Genomic DNA, 23,299 nt, shown 5'->3' on the forward strand with positions numbered 1-23,299 from the left:
ACAGTGGTGGCTTCCATCCAGAGCCTCGCTTGCTGCCGGTTCCCACTTGCCATCCTCCCAGCTTTTCTTGTGTATCAGAAAAGTATCATTTAAAGGAATAAACGTGAAGAAACTGGAAAAGGGAGAAAATGCCCAAGTTCTTATTTTTTATCTTAATTTTTGATTGAATAAATAAATCCCTGAAACAATAAATAAATCCCTTAAACAAGATATTTTCCCCACTATCATTTGATGCAAAAAAAAAAAAAAAAAGAAATCTCACACGGGCTTGCTCTTAATTACAAAGTTAACAATTGCACTTTACCCACAGGCGGAACATGCAAATTGGACCCTGCTCTGTGTTCCCCTATAAAATCATCCAGAACTGTAGCTTATGAAACCACATCAGAAATAATTTCATTTAAAAATATCTTATGCCTGAATCCTACATGACCCTTTTTTTTTTAAATATATTCCAAAATACTGTAGTCAACTCAACTCTGTCAGTGCAGTGTGGTAAATTCAGATAAACTGCCATGCTTTTTTCTCTCAATATTTGTTGAAAATCCTATAGCTTTAGTGTCTGTAGGAAATAAAAATGCAAAATGTTTTTCTACAAAAAATGTTAAATTCAAAAACATTAGGAAAAAAGAAGGATGTTTATTATAGAGCTTTTTAAAGTTTTTGTGCTAAATTCACTGGTGGATATAACCTTCAAATCACCTTCAAGAAGGGGGTTAAAGTAAAAAAAAAGTCTGATATAAAATAAACCGTTTATCTGAATGTAGAACTGGACCCGTAATTTTTAAGCTAGGGAAATTTTTTCTTCAAAAAAGTGACTCTCATAATTCTCTGCATTATTCTGCAGTGTTCAGACTGGAAAATACTGCATGTGACATTGAAGTTACAATTTTAAGCAATAGGCACTAGATTTAGGTTGAGTAATTGGCCATTATTTTGCTTATACAAAATGCTTTCCTCCTTCTGTAACCACTTGGAAGCTTAACAGTTTCTGAGTTAGCTTAGATATGAGGCAAAACAGGCTCATTGTGAAATTAGACATGTGTTTCCCTGTAAATGTCTCTCTGCAGAGTCATCTCATTTCCAAAGCCCTAAAGAAAACTCACGGCAGAAGGCTGCCGGTTAACCATGTGCTCTCACTGCAGAAAGTGCTCCCAGTGAATGTGCGACATGAAACCGCAAAGGCTTTCTATATTTTAATGAAAACAGAAAGTAATATGCAACTAAGTTATAGCCACTTGGCAATTAGTATGTGGCCTCACCTAGATCATCCTGCCATGTCCAACCCTGAGACCCTCAGGACTTTACAGAATACAGGGGGGGGGGGGGTTTCTTTCTCTTTCCCTTTATTTCTCTGGATGAACAGAAAATCCTGTTTTGACAACATTGGCAAGTCATTTCCCTCACTCTGTCATCTGTCCCTTTCAACATCTTGAGATTTGGGCTCTGCTTCCCTGAGAGATACCCCATCCCTCAGCAAACGAGAACATCCTTCCCACACAGCCTGCAATGCTGCAGTTTCACATTAATGAACCAAAAGTGATTCCCTGAATTAACCCTTTCTAAAATAGTTTCTATTTTAGTACCAATGTGCCATGAGGGCGTATGAAAGCAAAAAATAAAAACTACTAGAAACCGAGGCTTTTCTGATAACTTACTGAGGTACATGACCCTTTCATTTAATAAAATAGGGACAAGAAAAAGCATGATGTAAAAAGAAAATAAGCCTAAAGTCTCTATACAGCAGTGGTTTCTCCTCATCCATAGCAAGCAGTTCACACTCAGTCACTTGTCCCTGAGGTCCTGGCAGTGTCTTCAGTCCTGTACTCTATCATTGTCTTGGAGCATTCAGAACTTTTTACCCTGAATTATCCCCCACAGTGTTATCCACAACAAAGGGCCATTGTAATGCTTAGGACTGCACCAGACAGGAGAAAGTCTGGAGTTCTTGTTTTAATAAACATGCTTAAAGATATAGAAAATCCATTTTAAATCAGTCATTAAAATATACAGAGAGAAACACTACACTTTAGATAGAGGGAAAATATCTGATTTTCTTCAAGGTTGTAGTGAGTCTTTTTAAATTAACTTAAAATTAACTCAAATTAGTCATTGCAGTTACATATAGGAAATCCTGAGCCAAAAGAAGACAAGGCAACTGTGTTCAAACTTATCACAAACTGTATTTCTCTGGACTTCTCACCTCAGCAGATTTCAAATTGCCCTTTCCAAGGAATATTTGACCTTCAAATTTGGGGCCTTGATATCTCTTGATTTTCTGCATCCATCATATGTCAGAAAACTTAGGCTAGGTTACACATAATATTTCTGTTAATTGACTCTAATAAATTTTGGTTTTCAAAACCTGCAATCTGTTCATTGTGCCAAGCCTGCATTGCAGAGAAGTCTTAGCGTGGGCTTCCAGCCTGGCCCCTGCAAACTGAGTTACTACAAGCAGACTTAAATTGTATTTGCTCTGAGAGAAGAGGGGGAAGAGAGCCCTCTCCCCACTGTCATCATGAAGGCCTAGGCCGGCGATCAGCCCCTGGGAGCTGAATCTCGCACGCTGGCCTGGGCGCTGTCCTTGGTGCTGCCGGCGCCATAGGCGCTCCAGCGCCTTACCTTCTGCCCCCGCGGAAGCTGCGGACGTCCGCCACACAGAAAGCAGATTGTAGCGCCATATCCCACTTTTGAAACAATAACTACCCCGGTCTGTACTCTTTGTCCCCTTCCCGAAGGCTTCAGGACGACCGTTTCTCAAAGTCTTTTTATTCCTTCCAGACTCAACTTCTCTGCGCTCATCTCCCGCTGCTTTAAGGCAGGGAGTGGGGGAAGGGAGAGGGAGGCAGGAGATGAGGGTGGAAGAGGGGAGGGAAGAGAAGGGGAGATGAGGGTGGGGGAGGGGGAGCTGAAAGAGGGGTGAGGATGGGGGAGGGGAGGAGCAGGGGAGATGAAGAAAGGACGAGGGAAGAGGGCAAGGAAATGGTTAGAAGAAAAATTATCGGGGGAAGGGGCTTAGAGGGCCGGCGGGTTGAATGGGACTAAGTAGGGGAAAGAGGGGCCAAACAGAGCAGGAAGGAAGATGGGTACAGTAAAAGTCACGGGAAAGGGCAAAAGAAGAGAAGGTCGTGAGGACAAGAGTGGAGAGAGCGCTAACCAGGAACCAGGGGGATCAGGGGTCCACACGGGGCTGCCGGGACGCGGACAGAAGTAGACAAAGAAAGGGCGTTGGGTGGATATTCGCACCCGGGGTCTAAAATGCAACCCCGAGGAGAAGAGAAATGGGAGAGAGGGGGATTGCGGGGAGACAAGTGTTCTGGGACCCGAAGGAGAGCTGGGGGAGGGGCCGGGACCCGGGCCCCGCAGCTCCGAGCCGGGCGCAGCGTGGCCCCCGCCGAGAGCGCGCTGAATCACCGCCGGGCCGCCGGCCCCCTTCCCCCCGGCCCGGGCCCGCAGTCCCCGCCTCCTCGGCCGCCGCCTCCACGGGGCGGGGCCCTGGCCCGGGACCAGCGCCGCGGCTATAAATGGGCTGCGGCGAGGCCGGCAGAACGCTGTGACAGCCACACACACCAAGGCCTCCAAGATGAGCTACACGTTGGACTCGCTGGGCAACCCGTCCGCCTACCGGCGGGTCACCGAGACCCGCTCCAGCTTCAGCCGCGTTAGCGGCTCCCCGTCCAGCGGCTTCCGCTCGCAGTCGTGGTCCCGCGGCTCGCCCAGCACCGTGTCCTCCTCCTACAAGCGCAGCGCGCTCGCCCCGCGCCTCACCTACAGCTCGGCCATGCTCAGCTCCGCCGAGAGCAGCCTCGACTTCAGCCAGTCCTCGTCGCTACTCAACGGCGGCGCCGGCGGCGACTACAAGCTGTCCCGCTCCAACGAGAAGGAGCAGCTGCAGGGGCTGAACGACCGCTTCGCCGGCTACATCGAGAAAGTGCACTACCTGGAGCAGCAGAACAAGGAGATCGAGGCGGAGATCCAGGCGCTGCGGCAGAAGCAGGCCTCGCACGCCCAGCTGGGCGACGCGTACGACCAGGAGATCCGCGAGCTGCGCGCCACGCTCGAGATGGTGAACCACGAGAAGGCTCAGGTGCAGCTGGACTCCGACCACCTGGAGGAAGACATCCACCGGCTCAAGGAGCGCTTCGAAGAGGAGGCACGGCTGCGCGACGACACCGAGGCAGCCATCCGCGCGCTGCGCAAAGACATCGAGGAGTCGTCGCTGGTCAAGGTGGAGCTGGACAAGAAGGTGCAGTCGCTGCAGGATGAGGTGGCCTTCCTGCGGAGCAACCACGAGGAGGAGGTAGCGGACCTGCTGGCCCAGATCCAGGCGTCGCACATCACGGTGGAGCGCAAAGACTACCTGAAGACGGACATCTCGTCGGCGCTGAAGGAGATCCGCTCCCAGCTCGAGTGCCACTCCGACCAGAACATGCATCAGGCCGAAGAGTGGTTTAAGTGCCGCTACGCCAAGCTCACCGAGGCCGCCGAGCAGAACAAGGAGGCCATCCGCTCCGCCAAGGAAGAGATCGCCGAGTACCGGCGCCAGCTGCAGTCCAAGAGCATCGAGCTCGAGTCGGTGCGTGGCACCAAGGAGTCCCTGGAGCGGCAGCTCAGCGACATCGAGGAGCGCCACAACCACGACCTGAGCAGCTACCAGGTAGGAACCGCGGCTGCGCGGCCAGCCTGCGCCAGCGCCAGCGCCGCGCGCCCCCGCCACTCTGGCGCGTGCCCGGGCGCCCTCCGACGCGCTCCCTAGTGGTCGCCTGTCCGTGAGCGCCGGTGGCGCGCCAAGTTTAGCGTCCGCAAGCGTCCTCGCTCCTCCCCATGCCCACCCACCTTGCCTGGGCTTCCTGAGACTCAAGGCCTTTTTCCAAAACGTGCTTCTCTTCTATTTTTGCGCACTTGCGCAAGTAAAGTAGGAAGAGTGTTTAGGTAGTTGATAAATAAGCGACTTTAGGATAGCGTATGCAGCAACGCATCACTTTTCCCGCAATGACTGGAAGAGCTTTCAAAGTTGGTTTCAGCCCCCAGGGCTCAGATGGCAAGGGCCAGGCCAGCACTGAATGTCCCCATGCGTGTGTATTTCCTGCGAATCTGTCCTAGGTCCACTGGTCTCAGTACTTGATGTGCCCAGGAAATGTCTTGTTGACCTTGTTTGTTTGAGAATCCTTTAGATTGAAAAGAAAGGAAGGGAGCTGGAAGCGACAGCTACAAGGTTTGCAGAGCAGGAGGGAGAGGAGGGTGGGGGCGGGGGGCCCGCGGTGGAGGAGAGGGGGGAGGGGGAAGCCAGCAAGAGGTCTATGAAGAAAGTCGCTTTTCGGAAGAAGGATCTGTGGAGGCTCCTTGTATCTGTTTCAGGACACCATTCAGCAGCTGGAAAATGAGCTTCGGGGAACGAAGTGGGAAATGGCCCGCCACTTGCGAGAGTACCAGGATCTCCTCAACGTCAAGATGGCTCTGGACATCGAGATCGCAGCCTACAGGTAGGGGGCTCTCTGCGAGGGTGGCCGCGAGGCTCCACACTGCCCAGGCTGTTGGGATGGAACCTTCACCAGGAAGTCAGCTCAGCAGAATTAAAAGGAAATTGTCCTAAAGAATTGTAAATGTGTGGGTTTTTTTAACCACTTTTTATATACAGCTTGAAAGGATGAACACTAGTCAAAACAAAACACTCGTATTTTAGAAAATATGAAATGTTTGAGAATGCTTGAAGCACAAATGGAGTTTAGGTTTTTAATATTTCATCTGGTGATTGTAGCTTTTCAAATCCATTACGCCAAGGACAAACACCAGGACATTTTTTATTTCTCTGTTTATTGGTATAGCTTACTGTTGCCATTACCTGGCTGAAAATAGATATAGATTGAAATATTCAAATATAAAGTACTGTAAAGTATAGATTATATATCTAAATATGTATCACATATGTTAATCTTTATATATCTAGATTTACATCATTATATATAGACATATAAACATATGTATATATGATTTCTTCATAGGTAGAGATAACTTTAGTTCTGTTAACTAGTGCTGTTAATTAAGTTCAAAGGACAAAATCTTTGATTAATCAGTTTTTCTCTTATGAATAAGGTAATTATAATACTACTGTAACAAGACTAAATTGTACTCATGGAGCTTATTTTTCCAGAAAACAGAGTAATTACACTTAATAGACATTTTTTGATTGAAATTGAAGACCAATTTAAAACTTAATACACTCATTTTAATACCTAGCTCTAATTTGCTCTAGCACAAGTTCTGAAATACACTTAATAATTTTGTAAATTTTTTAGCTTTATTTTTGCTTTAAAAATAGTATCTATCCTGAAAGTCTAAATGTTCACAAAGTCATTAAGTCTGGTTTTTCTTTTGTTTTGAGTTGGCTGGTGGGGAGTTTTTCAGAATATTCATAAAGCACCAAATGGGTTGCTGCTATAGAGCTAAGACCTAGTGCCTGGATGTGATTGGTGGACTCTTGGGTGTGGTTAGTGATGGCGGCAGGGACTGGCTGGCATTCAGGGACGATCTGTCTCCCTCACTGAATATGACACAATAAACCAGTGAAATGATGGCAAATGTTATACCAGCTTAATAGAATCTTTTGCTTACCTGATTCTATTTATTGAAAGGTGGCTGTGAAGTACCCTTCATATAATTGAGCTCAGAAGGCCCAATGAGATGTTAATTAATGTCTTGTCTTTGTTGGTTCTCTTCTTAGAAAGCTCCTGGAGGGTGAAGAGACCAGATTCAGCACATTTTCAGGGAGCATCACTGGGCCCCTGTATACACACCGACAGCCCTCAGTCACCATATCTAGTAAGATTCAGAAGACAAAGGTGGAAGCTCCCAAGCTCAAAGTCCAACACAAATTTGTTGAGGAGATCATAGAGGAAACCAAAGTGGAGGATGAGAAGTCGGAAATGGAAGACGCACTGACAGCCATTGCAGAGGAACTGGCCGTGTCTGTGAAGGAAGAGGAGAAGGAAGAAGAGGCAGAAGGAAAGGAAGAGGAGCGAGAAGCTGAAGAAGAAGTTGTAGCTGCCAAGAAGTCTCCAGTGAAGGCTACCACGCCCGAGATTAAAGAGGAAGAAGGGGAAAAGGAAGAAGAAGGCCAGGAGGAGGAAGAAGAGGAAGAAGACGAGGGTGTTAAGTCAGACCAGGCTGAAGAGGGAGGATCAGAGAAGGAAGGCTCTAGCGAGAAAGACGAGGGTGAGCAGGAAGAAGGAGAAACCGAGGCTGAAGGTGAAGTAGAAGAAGCAGAAGCCAAGGAGGAAAAGAAAACCGAGGAGAAGAGTGAAGAAGTGGCTGCCAAGGAGGAGCCGGTGGCAGAAGCCAAGGTGGGAAAGCCAGAGAAAGCCAAGTCCCCTGTGCCAAAATCACCAGTGGAAGAGGTGAAGCCAAAAGCTGAAGCCACAGCAGGGAAAGGGGAGCAGAAAGAGGAAGAAGAGAAGGTGGAGGAAGAAAAGAAAGAGGCAGCCAAGGAATCTCCAAAGGAAGAGAAGGTGGAGAAGAAGGAGGAGAAACCAAAAGATGTGCCAGAGAAGAAGAAAGCTGAATCCCCGGTAAAGGAGGAAGCCGCAGAAGAGGCCGCCACCGTCACCAAACCCGCAAAGGTGAGCGTAGAGAAAGAGGCCAAGGAAGAGGAGAAGCCGCAGCAGCAGGAGAAGGAGAAGGAGAAGGAAAAGGAGAAAGCAGAAGAGGAGGGAGGCAGTAAGGAGGAAGGGAGCGACCAGGGGTCAAAGGAAGCCAGGAAGGAAGACATAGCTGTCAATGGGGAGGTTGAAGGGAAAGAGGAGGAAGAGCAGGAGACCAAGGAAAAGGGCAGTGGGCAAGAAGAGGAGAAAGGCGTCGTCACCAATGGGTTAGACTTGAGCCCAGCAGACGAGAAGAAGGGGGGTGACAGAAGTGAGGAGAAAGTGGTGGTGACCAAAAAGGTAGAAAAAATCACCACTGAGGGGGGCGATGGTGCTACCAAATACATCACTAAATCTGTAACCGTCACTCAAAAGGTCGAAGAGCATGAAGAGACCTTTGAGGAGAAACTAGTGTCTACTAAAAAGGTAGAAAAAGTCACTTCACACGCCATTGTAAAGGAAGTCACCCAGAGTGACTAAGATCTGAGTCCATTGCAAAAGGTTAAGCCATATGACAATTTCAAAATGCATGTGATTGACAGCTTCAAAACAGAACGGGTTCTCCCATGGGGGCTCCAGACATTGTATTTTGCTTTGTGCAATATGAAGGGACTGCATGCAAGCGCAGGGTGCTCCCTCCTCAGTCTTCGGAGGATTCAAATGCATGATATTGTACGTACCTGGGGAATTTGCCAGTTTCCTAAGCTGTTGGAAGGGGGCACTCAGGGGGGATGTCTTGAGATGTATTATGCAAAGTACCAACTGAGCCAAAAATAATAAATGAAACACAGAACTCTCTTAGCCTTAAGAAAGCTATATATGAATAATTACGTTTACCTCACTGGTGCATTTAAAATGGACTTTTGTTCATGGGAGAACCTCGCTGACATGCACAGTTTGCAACCTTATGTTGATTGATGTAAAACGTCACAGCAGTATTTGCTCAATAAAGGTCATATTGGAAACATAGTCAATTGCTTGGTGTGATGTCATTGCACAGTGAAATCTCCACTACCTGAAGCTTTCTTTCCCTAGGATAGATTATTTGGGGGAATTGTAAGTGAACTGCGCTTCTGACCACTATTTTGCTAAGAATGGTCCCCTAGGAAGACATAATTGCTGCTGACATTTAGAGTTGCCAACAACCTTTACCCTTCAACTTTAAAATTGTATTTTTGAAACAAAAAAAATAAATAAAAGCATCAGATAAAAAGGAAATTTGATGGGATGGTCTCCATGTTTCCACTTCAAAACAGAACCTAGAGAACCTCCAGGTGAGAGAGGCAATAAAGGAACTTGTGCATTAAGACACAATGTCCCAGACAACGGAACTCCGCAAGCATAACCATATGTCCAGAGGAAGCAGGGCTGAAACCATTAAGTCTTCTAATAAGGAATAGACAGTCTCAGGTTCATGCCTTTGGTTCATATACACACTGCATCACTGATTCGTGTTCTGGGTGATAAAGGTTGATATTTCTAATGTTTCACTTACTGGGAGAAATAATATCAAAAATAAATAAATAACACCCTGCTTGGAAAAAGAAAAATGAGGTTCTCTGACATAGTGTTTTTAAATTTTAAAAATAGGCCTGATCTTACCCAAGGAAATACTATTACCTTTTCGAAATGTATTTGTTACAGACTTTTGAGATCACTAATATATTATTTAGCATATTATCTTTTTGAAGTCTGTATTTTTCTTAACAGGAGGATCAATATTTGTAAGTAAAATGCAAATTTATTTTGGTGCAAAAATGTTTGCAATTCATGCATATGAGAGAGTTATCACATTACTCATGGAAAATTTGTATTACGAAAAAATTATGCATGGGTTTCAAAATTTTTTGCACCAAAACATGTTTATCTCCTAATTCCATGACATGCCCTCATTACCTCACAAGCCCACCCATTGTGGCTGTCTCGATTTATAAGGATATTCAGCTGTGCTCCTTTCTTTCTTGTTAGACTGAAAGAAAGAAAACAGGGTTATGCTATGAATCTTTCACATAATATGCTTACATATCTCTTCACGTTTAAAAAAATGAAATGATACTGCTTCTCTGTGGCACTGTTTCCATCATGAGAAGAATAAAAACTCAACTACCAAATAAGTGATAATTCATTCTGCTGTAATACCTTGTAATGCACAAAAATATGGCAAATTGTTTTCTTAAAGTAGTTTTCATATTAAATAGAAAAGGGAAGTGTTATTTCTAGAATATTTCCTTCTATTGCCAGTCAGTATGAAGACAGTATTAAAACATTAGGATAATTGCTTCCACAAACAAATAAGTTAGTTGTTCCAGTTTGGAACCAAGTATTTTTTCCTGGTGGTTTATATCATTTGCCCAAATGAACACAGGCACTATTTTTGAGAATTATTTTATTTGGACTGCACAAAATTTTTCCATTTCCAAGGCTTCTCTACCCTTAGTAGTGGCAAAGCATTGGACTAAAATTCAAGTACAGGATCTATAGATAACAAAATTGTCAGCTTAGGTCCATTATATTATGATTATAAGTTTGTACTTTCTTAACTTTAAATCATTTCTATAATTCTATGTAGCATTCTTGTCTTAGATGAGAATAGAGCTGAAAAAAATATTGACAGTTGACTACATCAAAAGTTATATATTTTTAGGGACTAGTGTTGTTGTAAAGCAGGTAAAGCCAATGCTGGCATTCCATATGGGCTCCAGTTCAAATCCTGGCTACCTACTTCTGATCCAGCTCTCTGCTAATGTTCCTGGGAAAGCAATGGAAGATGGCCCAATTACTTGGGCCCCTGCACCCACATGGGAAACTCAGAAGAAGCTCCTGGCTCGTAGCTTTGGTCTGCTCCAGCCCTGGCTATTGTGGCCATTTGGGTAGTGAACCAGTGGGTAGAAGACCTTCTGTGTGTGTGTTTGTGTGTGTGTGTGTGTCTTCCTCTCTCTGTAATTCTGTCTTTCAAATAATAAAATAAAAACACAAAACAAAACAAAGTTATATATTTTTAATATTCACAGTGGAAGTAACCATTCTAAAGACTTAATTAAGAAGTCAGACCAGTCACAAAGCCCTTAGGCCGATCCTCTTGCATGTATGTGTGATTGGGTAATGTGGGGGAAGAGCACAAAATCAAGGGTCCAGGTGGGCAATTGACTTAGTCATTAGTATGCTGCTTGGACACCCACATTCCAAACTGGAGTGCCTGTGTTCAAGGTCTGCTTCCAGCTACCTGCGAATGGTATACCTTGGGAGGCAACAGGTGCTGGCTCGAGTATCTGGGTGTCTGATACCCATATAGGCTGTCTGAATTGAGATCCCAGTGTCAAGTTTAGACTGGTCCAGCCTAATCTAGCAAAAGCAAATAAGCCAACAAATGAGATCTCTCTCTCTCCCCCTGCCTCTCAAGTAAAACAAATAGATGATAGATAAACAAGTAATTTTTAAAACTTAACAAAGAACAGTTTATTTGTCTCATAATTGTGGAGGCTGGGAAGTCCAAGAGCAGGGTGCCAGTGTCTGCTCAGCATCTGGAGAGGACCTTCTTGCTGTGTCAAAACACAGCAGAGAGCACTCATGGTGACACAGAACAAGTGTGCTAGCCAGAGACGCCAGCATGAGGGCCCAACCCTCACTACCTCCCTTAGTCCTAATTTCCTCCCAAAGACCCCACCTCCAAGTACCATTAACATATGAATTTGGATGTTAAGTTTCCATCCCATCAACTTTTTTTTTTAAATGGCTGAATGGTATTCCATTTGTTTGTTTGTTTTTTAACTTTTATTTAATGAATATAAATTTCCAAAGTACAGCTTATGGATTACAATGGCTTCCCCCACCCCATAACTTCCCTCCCACCCGCAACCCTCCCTTCTCCTGTTCCCTCTCCCCTTCCATTCACATCAAGATTCATTTTCAATTATCTTTATATACAGAAGATCAATTTAGCATATATTAAGTAAAGCTTTCAACAGTTTGCACCCACACAGAAACACAAAGTGAAAAATACTGTTTGAGTACTAGTTATAGCATTAAATCACAATGTACAGCACATTAAGGACAGAGATCCTACATGAGGAGTAAGTGCACAGTGACTCCTGTTGTTGACTTAACAAATTGACACTCTTGTTTATGGCATCAGTAATCACCCTAGGCTCTTGTCATGAGTTGCCAAGGCTATGGAGGCCTTTTGATATCACCGACTCTGATCATATTTAGACAAGGTCATAGTCAAAGTGTAAGTTCTCTCCTCCCTTCAGAGAAAGGTACCTCCTTCTTTGATGGCCCGTTCTTTCCACTGGGATATCACTCATAGAGATCTTTCATCTAGATCTTCTTTTTTTTTCCAGAGTGTCTTGGCTTTCCATGCCTGAAATACTCTCATGGGCTTTTCAGCCGGATCCGAATGCCTTAAGGGCTGATTCTGAGGCCAGAGTGCTGTTTAGGACATCTGCCATTCTATGAATCTGCTGTGTATCCTGCTTCCCATGTTGGATCATACGCTCCCTTTTTTATTCAATCAGTTAGTATTTGCAGACACTAGTCTTGTTTATGTGATCCCTTTGTCTCTTAGTCCTATCATTATGATCAATTGTGAACAGAAATTGATCACTTGGACTAGTGAGATGGCATTGGTACATAACACCTTGATGGGATTGAATTGGAATCCGCTGGCACGTTTCTAACTCTACCATTGGGCCAAGTCCAATTGAGCATGTTCCAAATTGTACATCTCTTCCCTCTCTTATCACTTTTCAGTTAAGTTTCAACACTTAAGAATAATTGTGTATTAATTACAGAGTTCAACCAATAGTATTAAATAGAACAAAAAAATTACTAAAAGGGATAAAGTATTAAGTTGTTCATCAACAGTCAGAGCAAGGGCTGATGAAGTCATGTTTCTCATAGTGTCCATTTCACTTCAACAGGTTTCCTTTTTGGTGCTCAGTTAGCTGTCACCAGTCAGGGAGAACATATGATATTTGTCCCTTTGGGACTGGCTTATTTCACTCAGCATGTTGTTTTCCAGATTCCTCCATTTTGTTGCAAATGACCAGATTTCATTTTTTTTTTTTGCTGCTGTATAGTATTCTATAAAGTACATATCCCATAATTTCTTTATCCAGTCTACTGTTGATGGGCACATCCCATTAACTTTTAGGGGACACCTTCAAACCACAGCACTTGGAAAAACACAAGTATATGCTGAATCCTGATATAGTGATTTCATAATATATGGTGCATTTTTCTCCCTCAACTTATATGTCAAAATTTACTCTTACACAGAAAGAATATTTCAGCTAAGGGAAATTAGCCCTTAAAAGACAGTATGGTAATATTTGGAAGAATAAAAGTTTAGAAGTTATTAATTTCCACCTATGTAAGTATTGAATATATGAATATGTAAGTATTGAATATATGAATATCTGAAATAAAAAGGAAGCAGTCTTCCTCTTTCTCCTGATTTCTTTCTAATCAAGGCTATCTAGTTTCTACTAAACTGTGCTAAATAAAATTACAATGCAAGACTCAAGAACAGCTGACAAAGAGTAGGTGTCTGGTAAATGGTAAACTTTCATTGTCACTATTAGTAGAAGTAGTAGTAGTAGAAAAAGTAATAGTCAAAACAGTCATGTATATTAAACTGTCTTAAACATAGGAGATACTCACAAAACTTCAAGAAGTAGATGAATATAAACCTTTGCACTATATTTACTGCATGTTACTTAGAAACATAGACACTTGAAGACTGGATTATCTTCTAGTATTTAATCTACCTCTCTCATGCCTAAAAAGTAATTGCCTAATCTGCAACTGATTATCCACAGTGATAGAGAAGTTACTTGCTTCACACCATGCCAACAGTCACCTTTGACTGTTCAGGAAGGCTTCTTTACATTGTTCCAATTTGGGATACCCTATAATGTTTACTCCCTCTGGAGTTCAACCCATTTCCCTTTTCTGCAGAGTGGACCATCAGAGAGGTGAAGGGCTTTGCTAAAATCTAAACAACTTGCAACATTAACAACTGTTGAGTTGACTGCTTATTATGTGTTCTTCTTAGCACTTTCCCTGTAACAAATCATTGAACTGTCCCAACAAACATATGTGCAAAATTACTTTGATCATCATTTTTGTATAATTGAGACATTAGGAACCCAGTCCTTGGTGTTTTTAATATTAAGTCCATGCCTTTTTTTATAGACAGCAAATATATATATTTGTTTACTCTTGGAATAAACTTTCTACGTGTTGTGCTTAGGTTTTCCCAAATAGTTCTCCATTTTGCATTTTTAAGATTATGGAGAAATTAGCTGACCTTTGGAGTGTGTTCTTTTAGAAGTTATTGCTGTATAGGAGGCAGAAATAATATTCAATTATGCATTCCCCTGGGTTATGGTCTAGGTTCCATCCCATATGTGGACATGTAAAATTATTTTGCAGGCTTTTCTTTACCAACTAAAACATCCTGAAATTCTGATTGGTGCCTGAAATGTTGCATACCTGTTTTCCCATGTCTCAGACTCTTAAGGAGCAATGAACTAACTAGTTGGTGTTCCTTCTACCCCTTAGTCACTTTTTACATACAATTCAGGATACAACAACACACATCTGTCTAATATTTTTTTACCAGCACTTCAGTCTTCAGTGATAGCACAAGGAAAGGATTTTAGGTTTGATTAAAATGACTGAGTGTGAAGTGAAATTATTTCTGTGCATCAGCGATTAGATAGATCCAGACAGTTCTAACAAAGCATGACTTGAATGTAGCATGTGAGAAAGTTGAACAAATTTGGATATGTCACTTCCACATCCCACCCACTGTCATCTGTCATTATCATAGCTTGAGACTGAATTTCCTTTACTGGGCATCATTAATTATGAAGCTTAATAATCATTGTGTCCTTGTGAAAGCATGTCCACCCACAGAGTTCATTCCCTTGGCATACTAGAAAGAGCATTATAATTAGAAGCATATCATGTGTCAATGGCATTTGAAGAGCTGATGCCCATCTCTGTTCTTCATCTGCCACCCATGAAATATGCCACCAATGTTTCTGCAGTGATATCTTTCTCCTTGGCAATCAGCAAACTGCTTTGCCAATTCTCTGCCTGGAACTTACGTAAAGGATTGCTCAGGAAGACATGGATCTCAATATCCCCAACAAGAGACAACAAAAACAAAGTCGAGGGAGGAAAATGAATGTGTCATCTAAAGTATCTGTCCCCCGCTTCAAATTTGGTGGGAAAATGTGAACAAGATCTTCCTAGAAAGAAAAGAAATACTTATTAAGGAGTAAAAATGTCTGGTACCTTGCCACATTAATGTCTCATAACAACATGTCTTAACAGAAAAAAAAAAAAAACATAATCTGCAGCCATAATAACACTCCATCCAGTTCAGGGTTTAGATGCCATTGCATGATACATTTTGCAACCTTGATAAGGAAGGCTAGAGGTCACTTTCCATCAGGACAAATCCTTCTCCCTCTTGCTGCTCCACAGCATCAGAGTCACTAACTGGAGTACACTCTCTCCACATACACCATCAGCTTTCAGTGTGTCATTACCAACGCTGCATCTAAAATGTCACATTGAAAACCTCTGAAAACTTGGACCTTTTCTTTTTTTTTAAATTTACTTGACAGAGAGAGAGAGACAGAGAAGGTCTTCCTTCCATTGGCTCATCCCCCAAATGGCCGCCACAGCCAGAGCTACATGGATCTGAAGCCAGGAGCCAGGTACTTCCTCCTGGTCTCCCATGCAGGTGCAGGGGCCCAAGCACTTGGGCCATCCTCCACTGCCTTCCCAGGTCACAGCAAAGAGCTGGACTGGAAGAGGAACAACTGGGACTAGAACCTGGAGCCCATATGGGATGCTGGTGCCATAGGTGGAGGATTAACCAATGAGCCACGGCGCCAGCCCCATGGACATTTTCTTCATTCCCATCCCTTTTGGTGACCCTGGAAAAAGCCTCTTTACCTGATTTTCCCCCATGAATCTCCACAGATAGCCAATAGGAGGTTGAGAAGAACAATGTAATTTTCAAGAACACAGATTTCACTGATTAAATAATGGCTTGCAATCCAGTTCCAAACTTGTTAGATGACTCAGTAAGTCAGGGGCCAATTAGGAGACAGGAAAAAAAATCATTCTAGGAACTCCAGACAAGGCAGAAATGTAGAGGAATAGCTTACAATTCCAAAGGGTATGTATTCATCAGTGTAGACTACCATGCAATTACCACACACTGATTGGCTTAAACAAGACAAATTTATGTTCTACAGTTCTGGGGGCCAGAATTATCATTTTGGAGGAGGGCATTCTTCCTGATTTGTGGATGCCCACCTTCTCACTGTGCCTTCACAGGGCAGAGTTCTCTAGTGTCTCTTCTTACAAAGATACTAATCCTGTCAGATTATTCTTGTAAAAGCCCTGTCTTCAAACACAGTCACATCGTGGGGCTTAGGTTTTCCACATATAAATTTTGGGGAGAGACAATTGAGTCGATAGCATGGGACAATGGGACAATCAGAAGTTAGCAAAGGAAAGAAGCCTTTGCCATAGGAATTAGAGCCCAGAAGCCAGGATCATCCCAGGACAGCTAGAATCTTGAAAGCAGAGGCAGCCTGGGATGCATTGAGACCTTGGAGTAGCAGTGGCTTACAGAGGCCAGATTAAGAATTCAAGAAGGAAATGTTCCTGCTGCACAGGCTGCCCAGAAACAGGACTAAGAAGTGGGTAGATGACCAGAATTCCCCCCCTCCCTTTTTGACTCTTTCTCCAGTTCAACCCATGGATGACTCTTACCTGGAAGCTGCTTAGCAAGGGAGTTTGGGGTATGTAGATCCTTGTGACAAGAGCAGCGCAGGGACAGGATGGGAAATGGAGCTCAGAGCAAGGTGGCAGATGACTGACATTTCAGCATGTATCCTTGAGCAATTCATTCTACTTTTCTGAATAACAACTTCTTCGTCTGCAAAACATGGCCAATAAAAGAGCTATTTTGAGCATTATGGAATTAGCTCTTGTGAAGTTCACTGGGCCATGTAAAACTCCTAGTATATTGTAAGAGTCCAGTAAGTACCACCTGTAATTGGTTAGGAGACCTTCACTTTAGCTAGTCTGGGGACCAATAAGCCATGAAAACCCAAATGTTGGTTTGACCCTAACCATTTGTAAAGTGAAACTTCTAGAAAGGTTAAAACAATTTCCGAGTGTCCATCCCAGCTTCATTTCTACTCTTTAATTCTTTTTCCCTTCTTTTGATGTGAAATTCCACTCTTCCACTTGTCCAAAAGTCTCCACTTGTACAAAAGTTCCAAAATTGTGTACATGTGTTCCTGTGTGTGACAATACAGATTATTAATCAATAGATTGAGAAGCATAGATTATTCATCCATGCAGCTATTTCTCATACTTCAGGAGTCAGGCCAAAGGAAAGCCCAGTGACTCTGCATAGATAATCCTCCTATGGACTCGATCACCTTGCTCATGAATAAGAGCCCTAGAAGACGCCCTTTGGTGATGGAGGACAAATGCACAGCTGGAGTCGTGCAGCTTCAATCCCTTCAACATGAACTGGTCATTAAGAGGAAGTTCATGCCATTCTGCCAGGGTCAAATCCTTTTCTAGAAAGAGGAAACAGTGCAGCAAATATGGGAATGCAATGGATCTCAACTACTCTGCCTCTCTCACGTTCCTGAAAAATGACACATTGCAGAGCCCAGAGCCCCAAGGCAGAGTACCACCAGCAAAGGAAGACCTCCCCCCAAGGAGAACACTGGTGTTTTTCTCCTTCTAAAACAAAGTGAAGGCATTTGATAAGCTTGTGGAAGAGAAAAATAAGAGGAATTGGATGATGCGAATGCAATAATCAGGACACAGCTGAGTGATCAGGGATAGGAAGCCCAGAATTAACAATACGCTAAATAAATGCTAATTGAGGAATCATTTCAGAATTAATGTGCCAGGACAACCAGAATCTTTAGGGAACCAGCAATACTTCGTTATCCCAGGGCTCTCTCCTTTAAGGTTGGACATGAGAGCATCAAGCTTGCTCACACAGAGTCCTGATGAGCGTTTGTACCCCAAAACAGACAGCAGGTCAGAAAATATGCTGGGGCCGGCGCCGTGGCTCAATAGGCTAATCCTCCGCCTGTGGCACCGGAACCCTGGATTCTAGTCCCGGTCGGGACGCCAGAGGTCGGGACGCTGGATTCTGTCCCAGTTGCTCCTCTTCCAGTCCAGCATGTGGCCCGGGAAGGCAGTGGAGGATGGCCCAAGTGCTTGGGCCCGGCACCCACATGGGAAACCAGGAGAAGCACCTGGCTCCTGCCTTCGGATCAGCGCAGTGCACCGGTCACAGCGCACCGGCCGCGCCGGCCATTGGAGGGTAAACCAACGGCAAAGGAAGACCTTTCTCTCTGTCTCTCTCTCTCACTGTCCACTCTGCCTGTCAACAAAAAGAAAGAAAGAAAGAAAGAGAGAGAGAGAGAGAGAGAGAGAGAGAGAGAGAGAGAGAGAAGAAAGGAAGGAAGGAAGGAAGGAAGGAAGGAAGGAAGGAAGGAAGGAAGGAAGGAAGGAAGAAAGAAAGAAAGAAAGAAAGAAAGAAAGAAAGAAAGAAAGAAAGAAAGAAAGAAAGAAAGAAAGAAAGAAAGAAAGAAAGAAAGGAGAAAGAAGAAAGAAGAAAGAAGAAAGAAAAAGAAAAAAAGAAAGAAAATATGCTGGCAAAGAGCCATCCCACAGAAAGCTGGGAACGTGAGGCTTTGCACTATGTTCACAGCCACCTCTAGAGTGATGCTCATAACAAAAACACCTGAAATTGATACATTTCTCTGCAGTTGAAGAACTAGCTTCAGATACTGTGTCCTGCTTAAGCCTCACAGTTTTTAGGATATATATTGTGATCTTCCCTTTCACCTTGCAGAAATAGAAGCTGAAAGAGATTATTTTATCTATATTAGAAGAAAATTACATGTAGGCCCTACCATACACATTACTAGGCTGCTTTTTATAATCTAAATCTACTTTTTAAAATCTAAATGTAATAACTATTCATTGCACACTATTGGCATTGTGTAATACTCAGTCATGTTCCTGCCAGGTTAAATAAGTGTTGTGTTTTCGTGTATTTCCTTCTGACTTTTTTAATGAACAAAGTTACTATGGCTGTGATCATTCTGAAGATATAAATTAGAAACTCACTTTTAAGTATATCATTATAAGTGTTCCCCCACTTTATGTCGTTTGTCACCATGGCTAGATATTACATAGCACTTATCATTTTTCCTATCCCATGATCCTTCTATAAATAGTCTCCTGTGACTGTGGTCACTGTAACCCACACTATCTCCATTAAGAAAATAGGCACATTCAGTTGATAATAACAATCTCTACTGTGATGGTGATGATTACACCTCGGCCTTTGCTTAAAGACAATGCTCCTGATGCACAGTGAGCAGATGTTTATTGAATATCCAGTTTATGCAGGAGTCATGCCAACTATAGGAGTGAGTGAATTGATATTTGATTCATCCCACTTAAATCTGAGTCAACATGAGAAATCTGTGGTAGCAATGTTTTTGGTTGAAAAATTGGCATTAGGTAAAGTGAATATCAGCAGCAAAGGTCAAGATGTAGGCGAGATAGGGGTTGAGAAAAAATTTCAAAATAGAGAGGAATCTGAGAGATCAAAGAATCAATAGAGAAAGGAATGCTAACAGAACTAAAGCAGGAAGCCAGAAGGAAAAGAACTGACAATGTAGTTTGGAGGGAAAAGCATGACCCAACCAGGAGTCAAAAGATATACTCGTGTCTTGGGTGATCTTGAGCGTGTCCCTTCATAGCTTCTCAGAATCCCAAGGCCATAAGGGACTTTATCATCATAGTTAATATTTGTTTAGTAAGTGTGAAGCATCATGGCTACTAAATAATAGTACTTTTTTTATTACCTTGTCTTATTTCAATTTAACAATCTTTATAGAGTATAAAATTCCAGAAAACTGAGATTAAGAGTTTAACTGCTTATCCAACATCAGAAAATGATCACTAGAGAATACACTCAAGTCAGTTCTCTCTGACACAAGATCTTGACCCTGTATTATACTGTTGCACCACTTTTATTTAAATACTATCTAGTTGAGCATAATTCTTGAAATTCTTAAATCCATTTTATAACATTCTACCAATACTGGCAACCTTCTGGTGAAGGAGCCTACTGTTAGCCAAGGCATCCCATACCATGTTGAACAGCTCTGAATTCATTAAGCCATTTATTCAACCTGTATTAATAAGCACAAATACTTTGCGAGTCAGGCATAGCTCTCCAGCCTGGGAGTATAGCAGTGAACAAGGCAAGTCCCCGCCTTCATGGAATTTATATTCCTGTAGGAAGACATAGAGGGAAAGCACTAGGAAAAGATAACGGCTTCAGAACATGATCATTGCTTTGAGGAAAAAAAAAAAATTAGATAGGCTAAGGAGCTTAGAAAGAACTAAATGCAAGAAAAAGCATGCCTATTTCACATAGGATAGTTATGGAAGGTCACTTTAATACATATGAGATAAATGAGAGATTTTTTTAAAAGTTCATGGAAGGGCCAGCTTTGTGGCGTATCAAGCTAAGCCTCCGCCTGTGACACCAGCATCCCATATGGGCGCTAGTTCAAGATCTGGCTGCTCCACTTATGCCTCACTTCTGATTAGATCCCTTCTAATGCACCTGGGAAAGCATCAGAAGTTAAACCAGGCGCTTGAATCCCTGATCCCTTGTAGGAGACCTGGAAGAAGCTCCAGGTTCCTACCCTCACCCTGATCCAGCCATTGTGGCCATGTGGGAATGGTTCACTTCATAAACCAGTGTATGGAAGATTCTCTCTCTCTCTCTATCTCTCTAACTCTGCCTTTCAAATAAAAAAAAAATTTTTTAAGTTAATGGAAAATACTCATTATCTTTTAATTCCATTTTTCCATGAACATGTTGAAGTATGTTCATACACGCCAATGGTTATGAAAGATACATAGATAGACTCATGCATGAGAGAATACATTCGCAAGTGCAAAGGCTCTGTGGCAAAAACTTTTCTAGCACATTTACAAAATAATGAGATGGGCAGGTTGGTAGGAATAGAATAGGCAAGAGAGGAGATGGGTGTTTGCTGCAGCCCACATCCCACATGAGAGTGTCTGGGTTTGAGTCCTGCCTCCACTCTGATTCCAGTTCCTTGCCGATGCACACCCTAGGAGGCAGCAGGTGATGACTCGAGTACTTGGGTCCCAGTCACTTGTGAGGGACACCTGGATTGAGATCAGGGAGTCCTGTCCTTGGCTTGGCCCAGCTCGCACTGTGGCAGGCATTTGAAGAGAGACCCAATAGTTGAAAGATTTCATTTGCCAGTTTGTCTCTTCTCTCTCTGTGTCTCTTCCTCTCTCTCTCTCTCTCCCCACTGTGTGTGTGTGTGTGTCTGCCCATCAAAATAGATAAATAAATTTTTAACAAAAATAAAGACTAGGCAAGAGGAAGCAGAGGTATGGTACAGGTGGGGCCTGATTCAGGAGACTGTTAGATCACAACAAGTACAAGGCCTTATAGGGCCTTGAATAAACGAATGACACAGGTACATTTTAAAAGAGTCAGTCTTGCAAAGGTATTGAGTATAGATAGGGGGACAGGAAGAGTTAAAACAAAGGAGTTACAAAGATATTACAACAATCTAGGTAAGAGATTTTAGTGCCTAGAATCAAAATGGTAACATATCAGATGGTGAGAAGTGCTGGGCCTCTCTGGCTTATTTTGAAACTGACTTCTATGAGATTTGCTGATGGAGAACCGAATAGAGTAGAACAGAAAAATCAAAGGTGACTCCAGAGTGACTGGTCTGGGAACCCAAAAGCATGGAGTTTCCAACTATTGGTATGGAATCCACTAGGGAAGAATTTAGAAGAGAGTGGGATTAGGCAAGAGGAGAAACAGGGACATAGACTTTGTCATGGAAAGTGTCCACAAGATATTCAAGTAGCAGCAGTATCTCAAGAGAAACCAATGAAACCAATTACCGTTACCACTGTGTTTCTTATTTAATATGTAAGCTGTGTAGAGAAGAGTCCTCCTACCTTGTGAGAAATGGTGAAGGTACTTTCAAAAGTAAAACATACTATCAAACCAAGACTTGATGATGGTGATAAATTTTATTATCATTGAAATTAAAATCTCAACTGTGAGGACTGAAAGGAATGGACAGATGGGAAATTGGTCCCCATATGGATGGTAGGACGGGGACAGAGGAGAAAACAAGCCTCACCACAGAGATGTAAAATGAATTTGTTGGCTTTAACAGAGAATAGAGATAATGACACATTGGACTACTTGTAATTACCATGTGATTATTTATGTCTTTTAAAGTAATTTGCTTAGTTTGATTCTTCAGAATCAAGTTGTTCCTAGCAGAAAGATCTGCCTTTACTCCTTAGGAATTAGGATGGGTTATTTGATTGCCCAAAGAATAAATGGCTGGCTTCTAGTCTGTTGTACCCATCTGTCCCCTTGCTTCAACCATGGACCTTTTGATGACATGGGTCTCTTGCAGTGGGCAAAGATCCACACTCCATGTTGCTGCAGTAGCCACCCCATTCTTCCTAATACCACTCAGGGCATGGACTCTCTACCTACCATTCTCCAGCTTCTCCTCTGCCAGGAGTAAAAACCTAAAGTGAACTCCAACACATCCAGTCTGATTTAGCCAGCTAGTTAACTGAATTGAGAACTTGCCCATTCAATTCAGCTTGATTTTTTCAAAGCAAGCATTCATCAAGAAAAAAAGTCCAAGTCATTTCTTGAACAGTGTGCATTTCTTTTATATGAACTATTCATTGTTGATCTTAAGAACTAAAGGAACAAATGAGATTTACAACCCTCAAGAGTTCTCCTGATTTATACCCTTATTTCTGAGTCAATAACTGACCCTTGATGGAATTATTTTATTTATTAGCTACCAAACAGTCAGTAATAAGACTAAAATCCCAGAAAGAGAGAGGTAAAAAGGAGAGAAGTCCATGTTAAATGATACAGACCTGTCCATTGTTGTACTAACATTGTTGTAACCAAACAAGACTAGTTGTTCACTAATCTATGCAGTCCTCCAAAATTTTTACCATCAAAAGAGAACAGGAATAACATGTACTAATGTTATTTCACAGGAGGCAATGCTGGACCACTCAGAAGAGATACACTGGAGTCTTGGAATCCCAGTGGTGCTCTAATCAGTGACATCATATTTGTAAGTCACTTTATGTCCTTTCCTGCCACTGAATCTCGGTTTCCTCATACATAAAATTAGAACTGTTTCTAAAGCAGCTTCTATAATTTTGGAATTACTTAATTTTGTAGTATTTTACATTCAAGGGGATCTTTCTTAAAAGGGCTTAGAGTATTGAAGAGGAGAACTTCAAAACACTAGCAAGATTTGTCTCTCTAGCACTGAACTAGCACCATGCATTTCTGTCTGCTACTCCAAAGATAACATGGACAAAACCTCAGCCTTGGTGTTGCCCTTGCTCTACAGCCTGTCACATCTTCAGTCTTATCCCATTTCGTCAAACAGAAATTCTGTTCTCTCAGTTTCTCAGATCAAAAAGTCTGGAGTCACCCTTGACTCTGCTGATTCTCCCAC

The 23,299-nt window shown here is 42.7% G+C and overlaps 1 protein-coding gene across 1 annotated transcript; it reads left to right on the top strand.

The window, feature by feature from the left end:
- Positions 1-3,573: 3,573 nt before the first annotated feature.
- NEFM (neurofilament medium chain) lies at positions 3,574-8,597 on the top strand. Its single transcript, XM_062213619.1, has 3 exons — positions 3,574-4,657; positions 5,359-5,483; positions 6,722-8,597. Exons 1-3 carry the CDS (start codon positions 3,584-3,586, stop codon positions 8,115-8,117), a joined length of 2,595 nt encoding a protein of 864 aa, XP_062069603.1. The 5' UTR covers positions 3,574-3,583; the 3' UTR covers positions 8,118-8,597.
- The last annotated feature ends 14,702 nt before the right edge of the window (positions 8,598-23,299 follow it).

The sequence above is a fragment of the Lepus europaeus genome, chromosome 16 (genome assembly GCF_033115175.1).
Source record: "Lepus europaeus isolate LE1 chromosome 16, mLepTim1.pri, whole genome shotgun sequence".
Taxonomy (NCBI): domain Eukaryota; kingdom Metazoa; phylum Chordata; class Mammalia; order Lagomorpha; family Leporidae; genus Lepus; species Lepus europaeus.

Coding starts and splice junctions, on each gene's coding strand:
- NEFM (XM_062213619.1), top strand. CDS start 3,584: ATGAGCTACACGTTGGACTCGCTGGGCAACCCGTCCGCCTACCGGCGG. Junction 4,658..5,358: donor ACGACCTGAGCAGCTACCAG/GTAGGAACCGCG, acceptor TATCTGTTTCAG/GACACCATTCAGCAGCTGGA. Junction 5,484..6,721: donor ATCGAGATCGCAGCCTACAG/GTAGGGGGCTCT, acceptor TTCTCTTCTTAG/AAAGCTCCTGGAGGGTGAAG.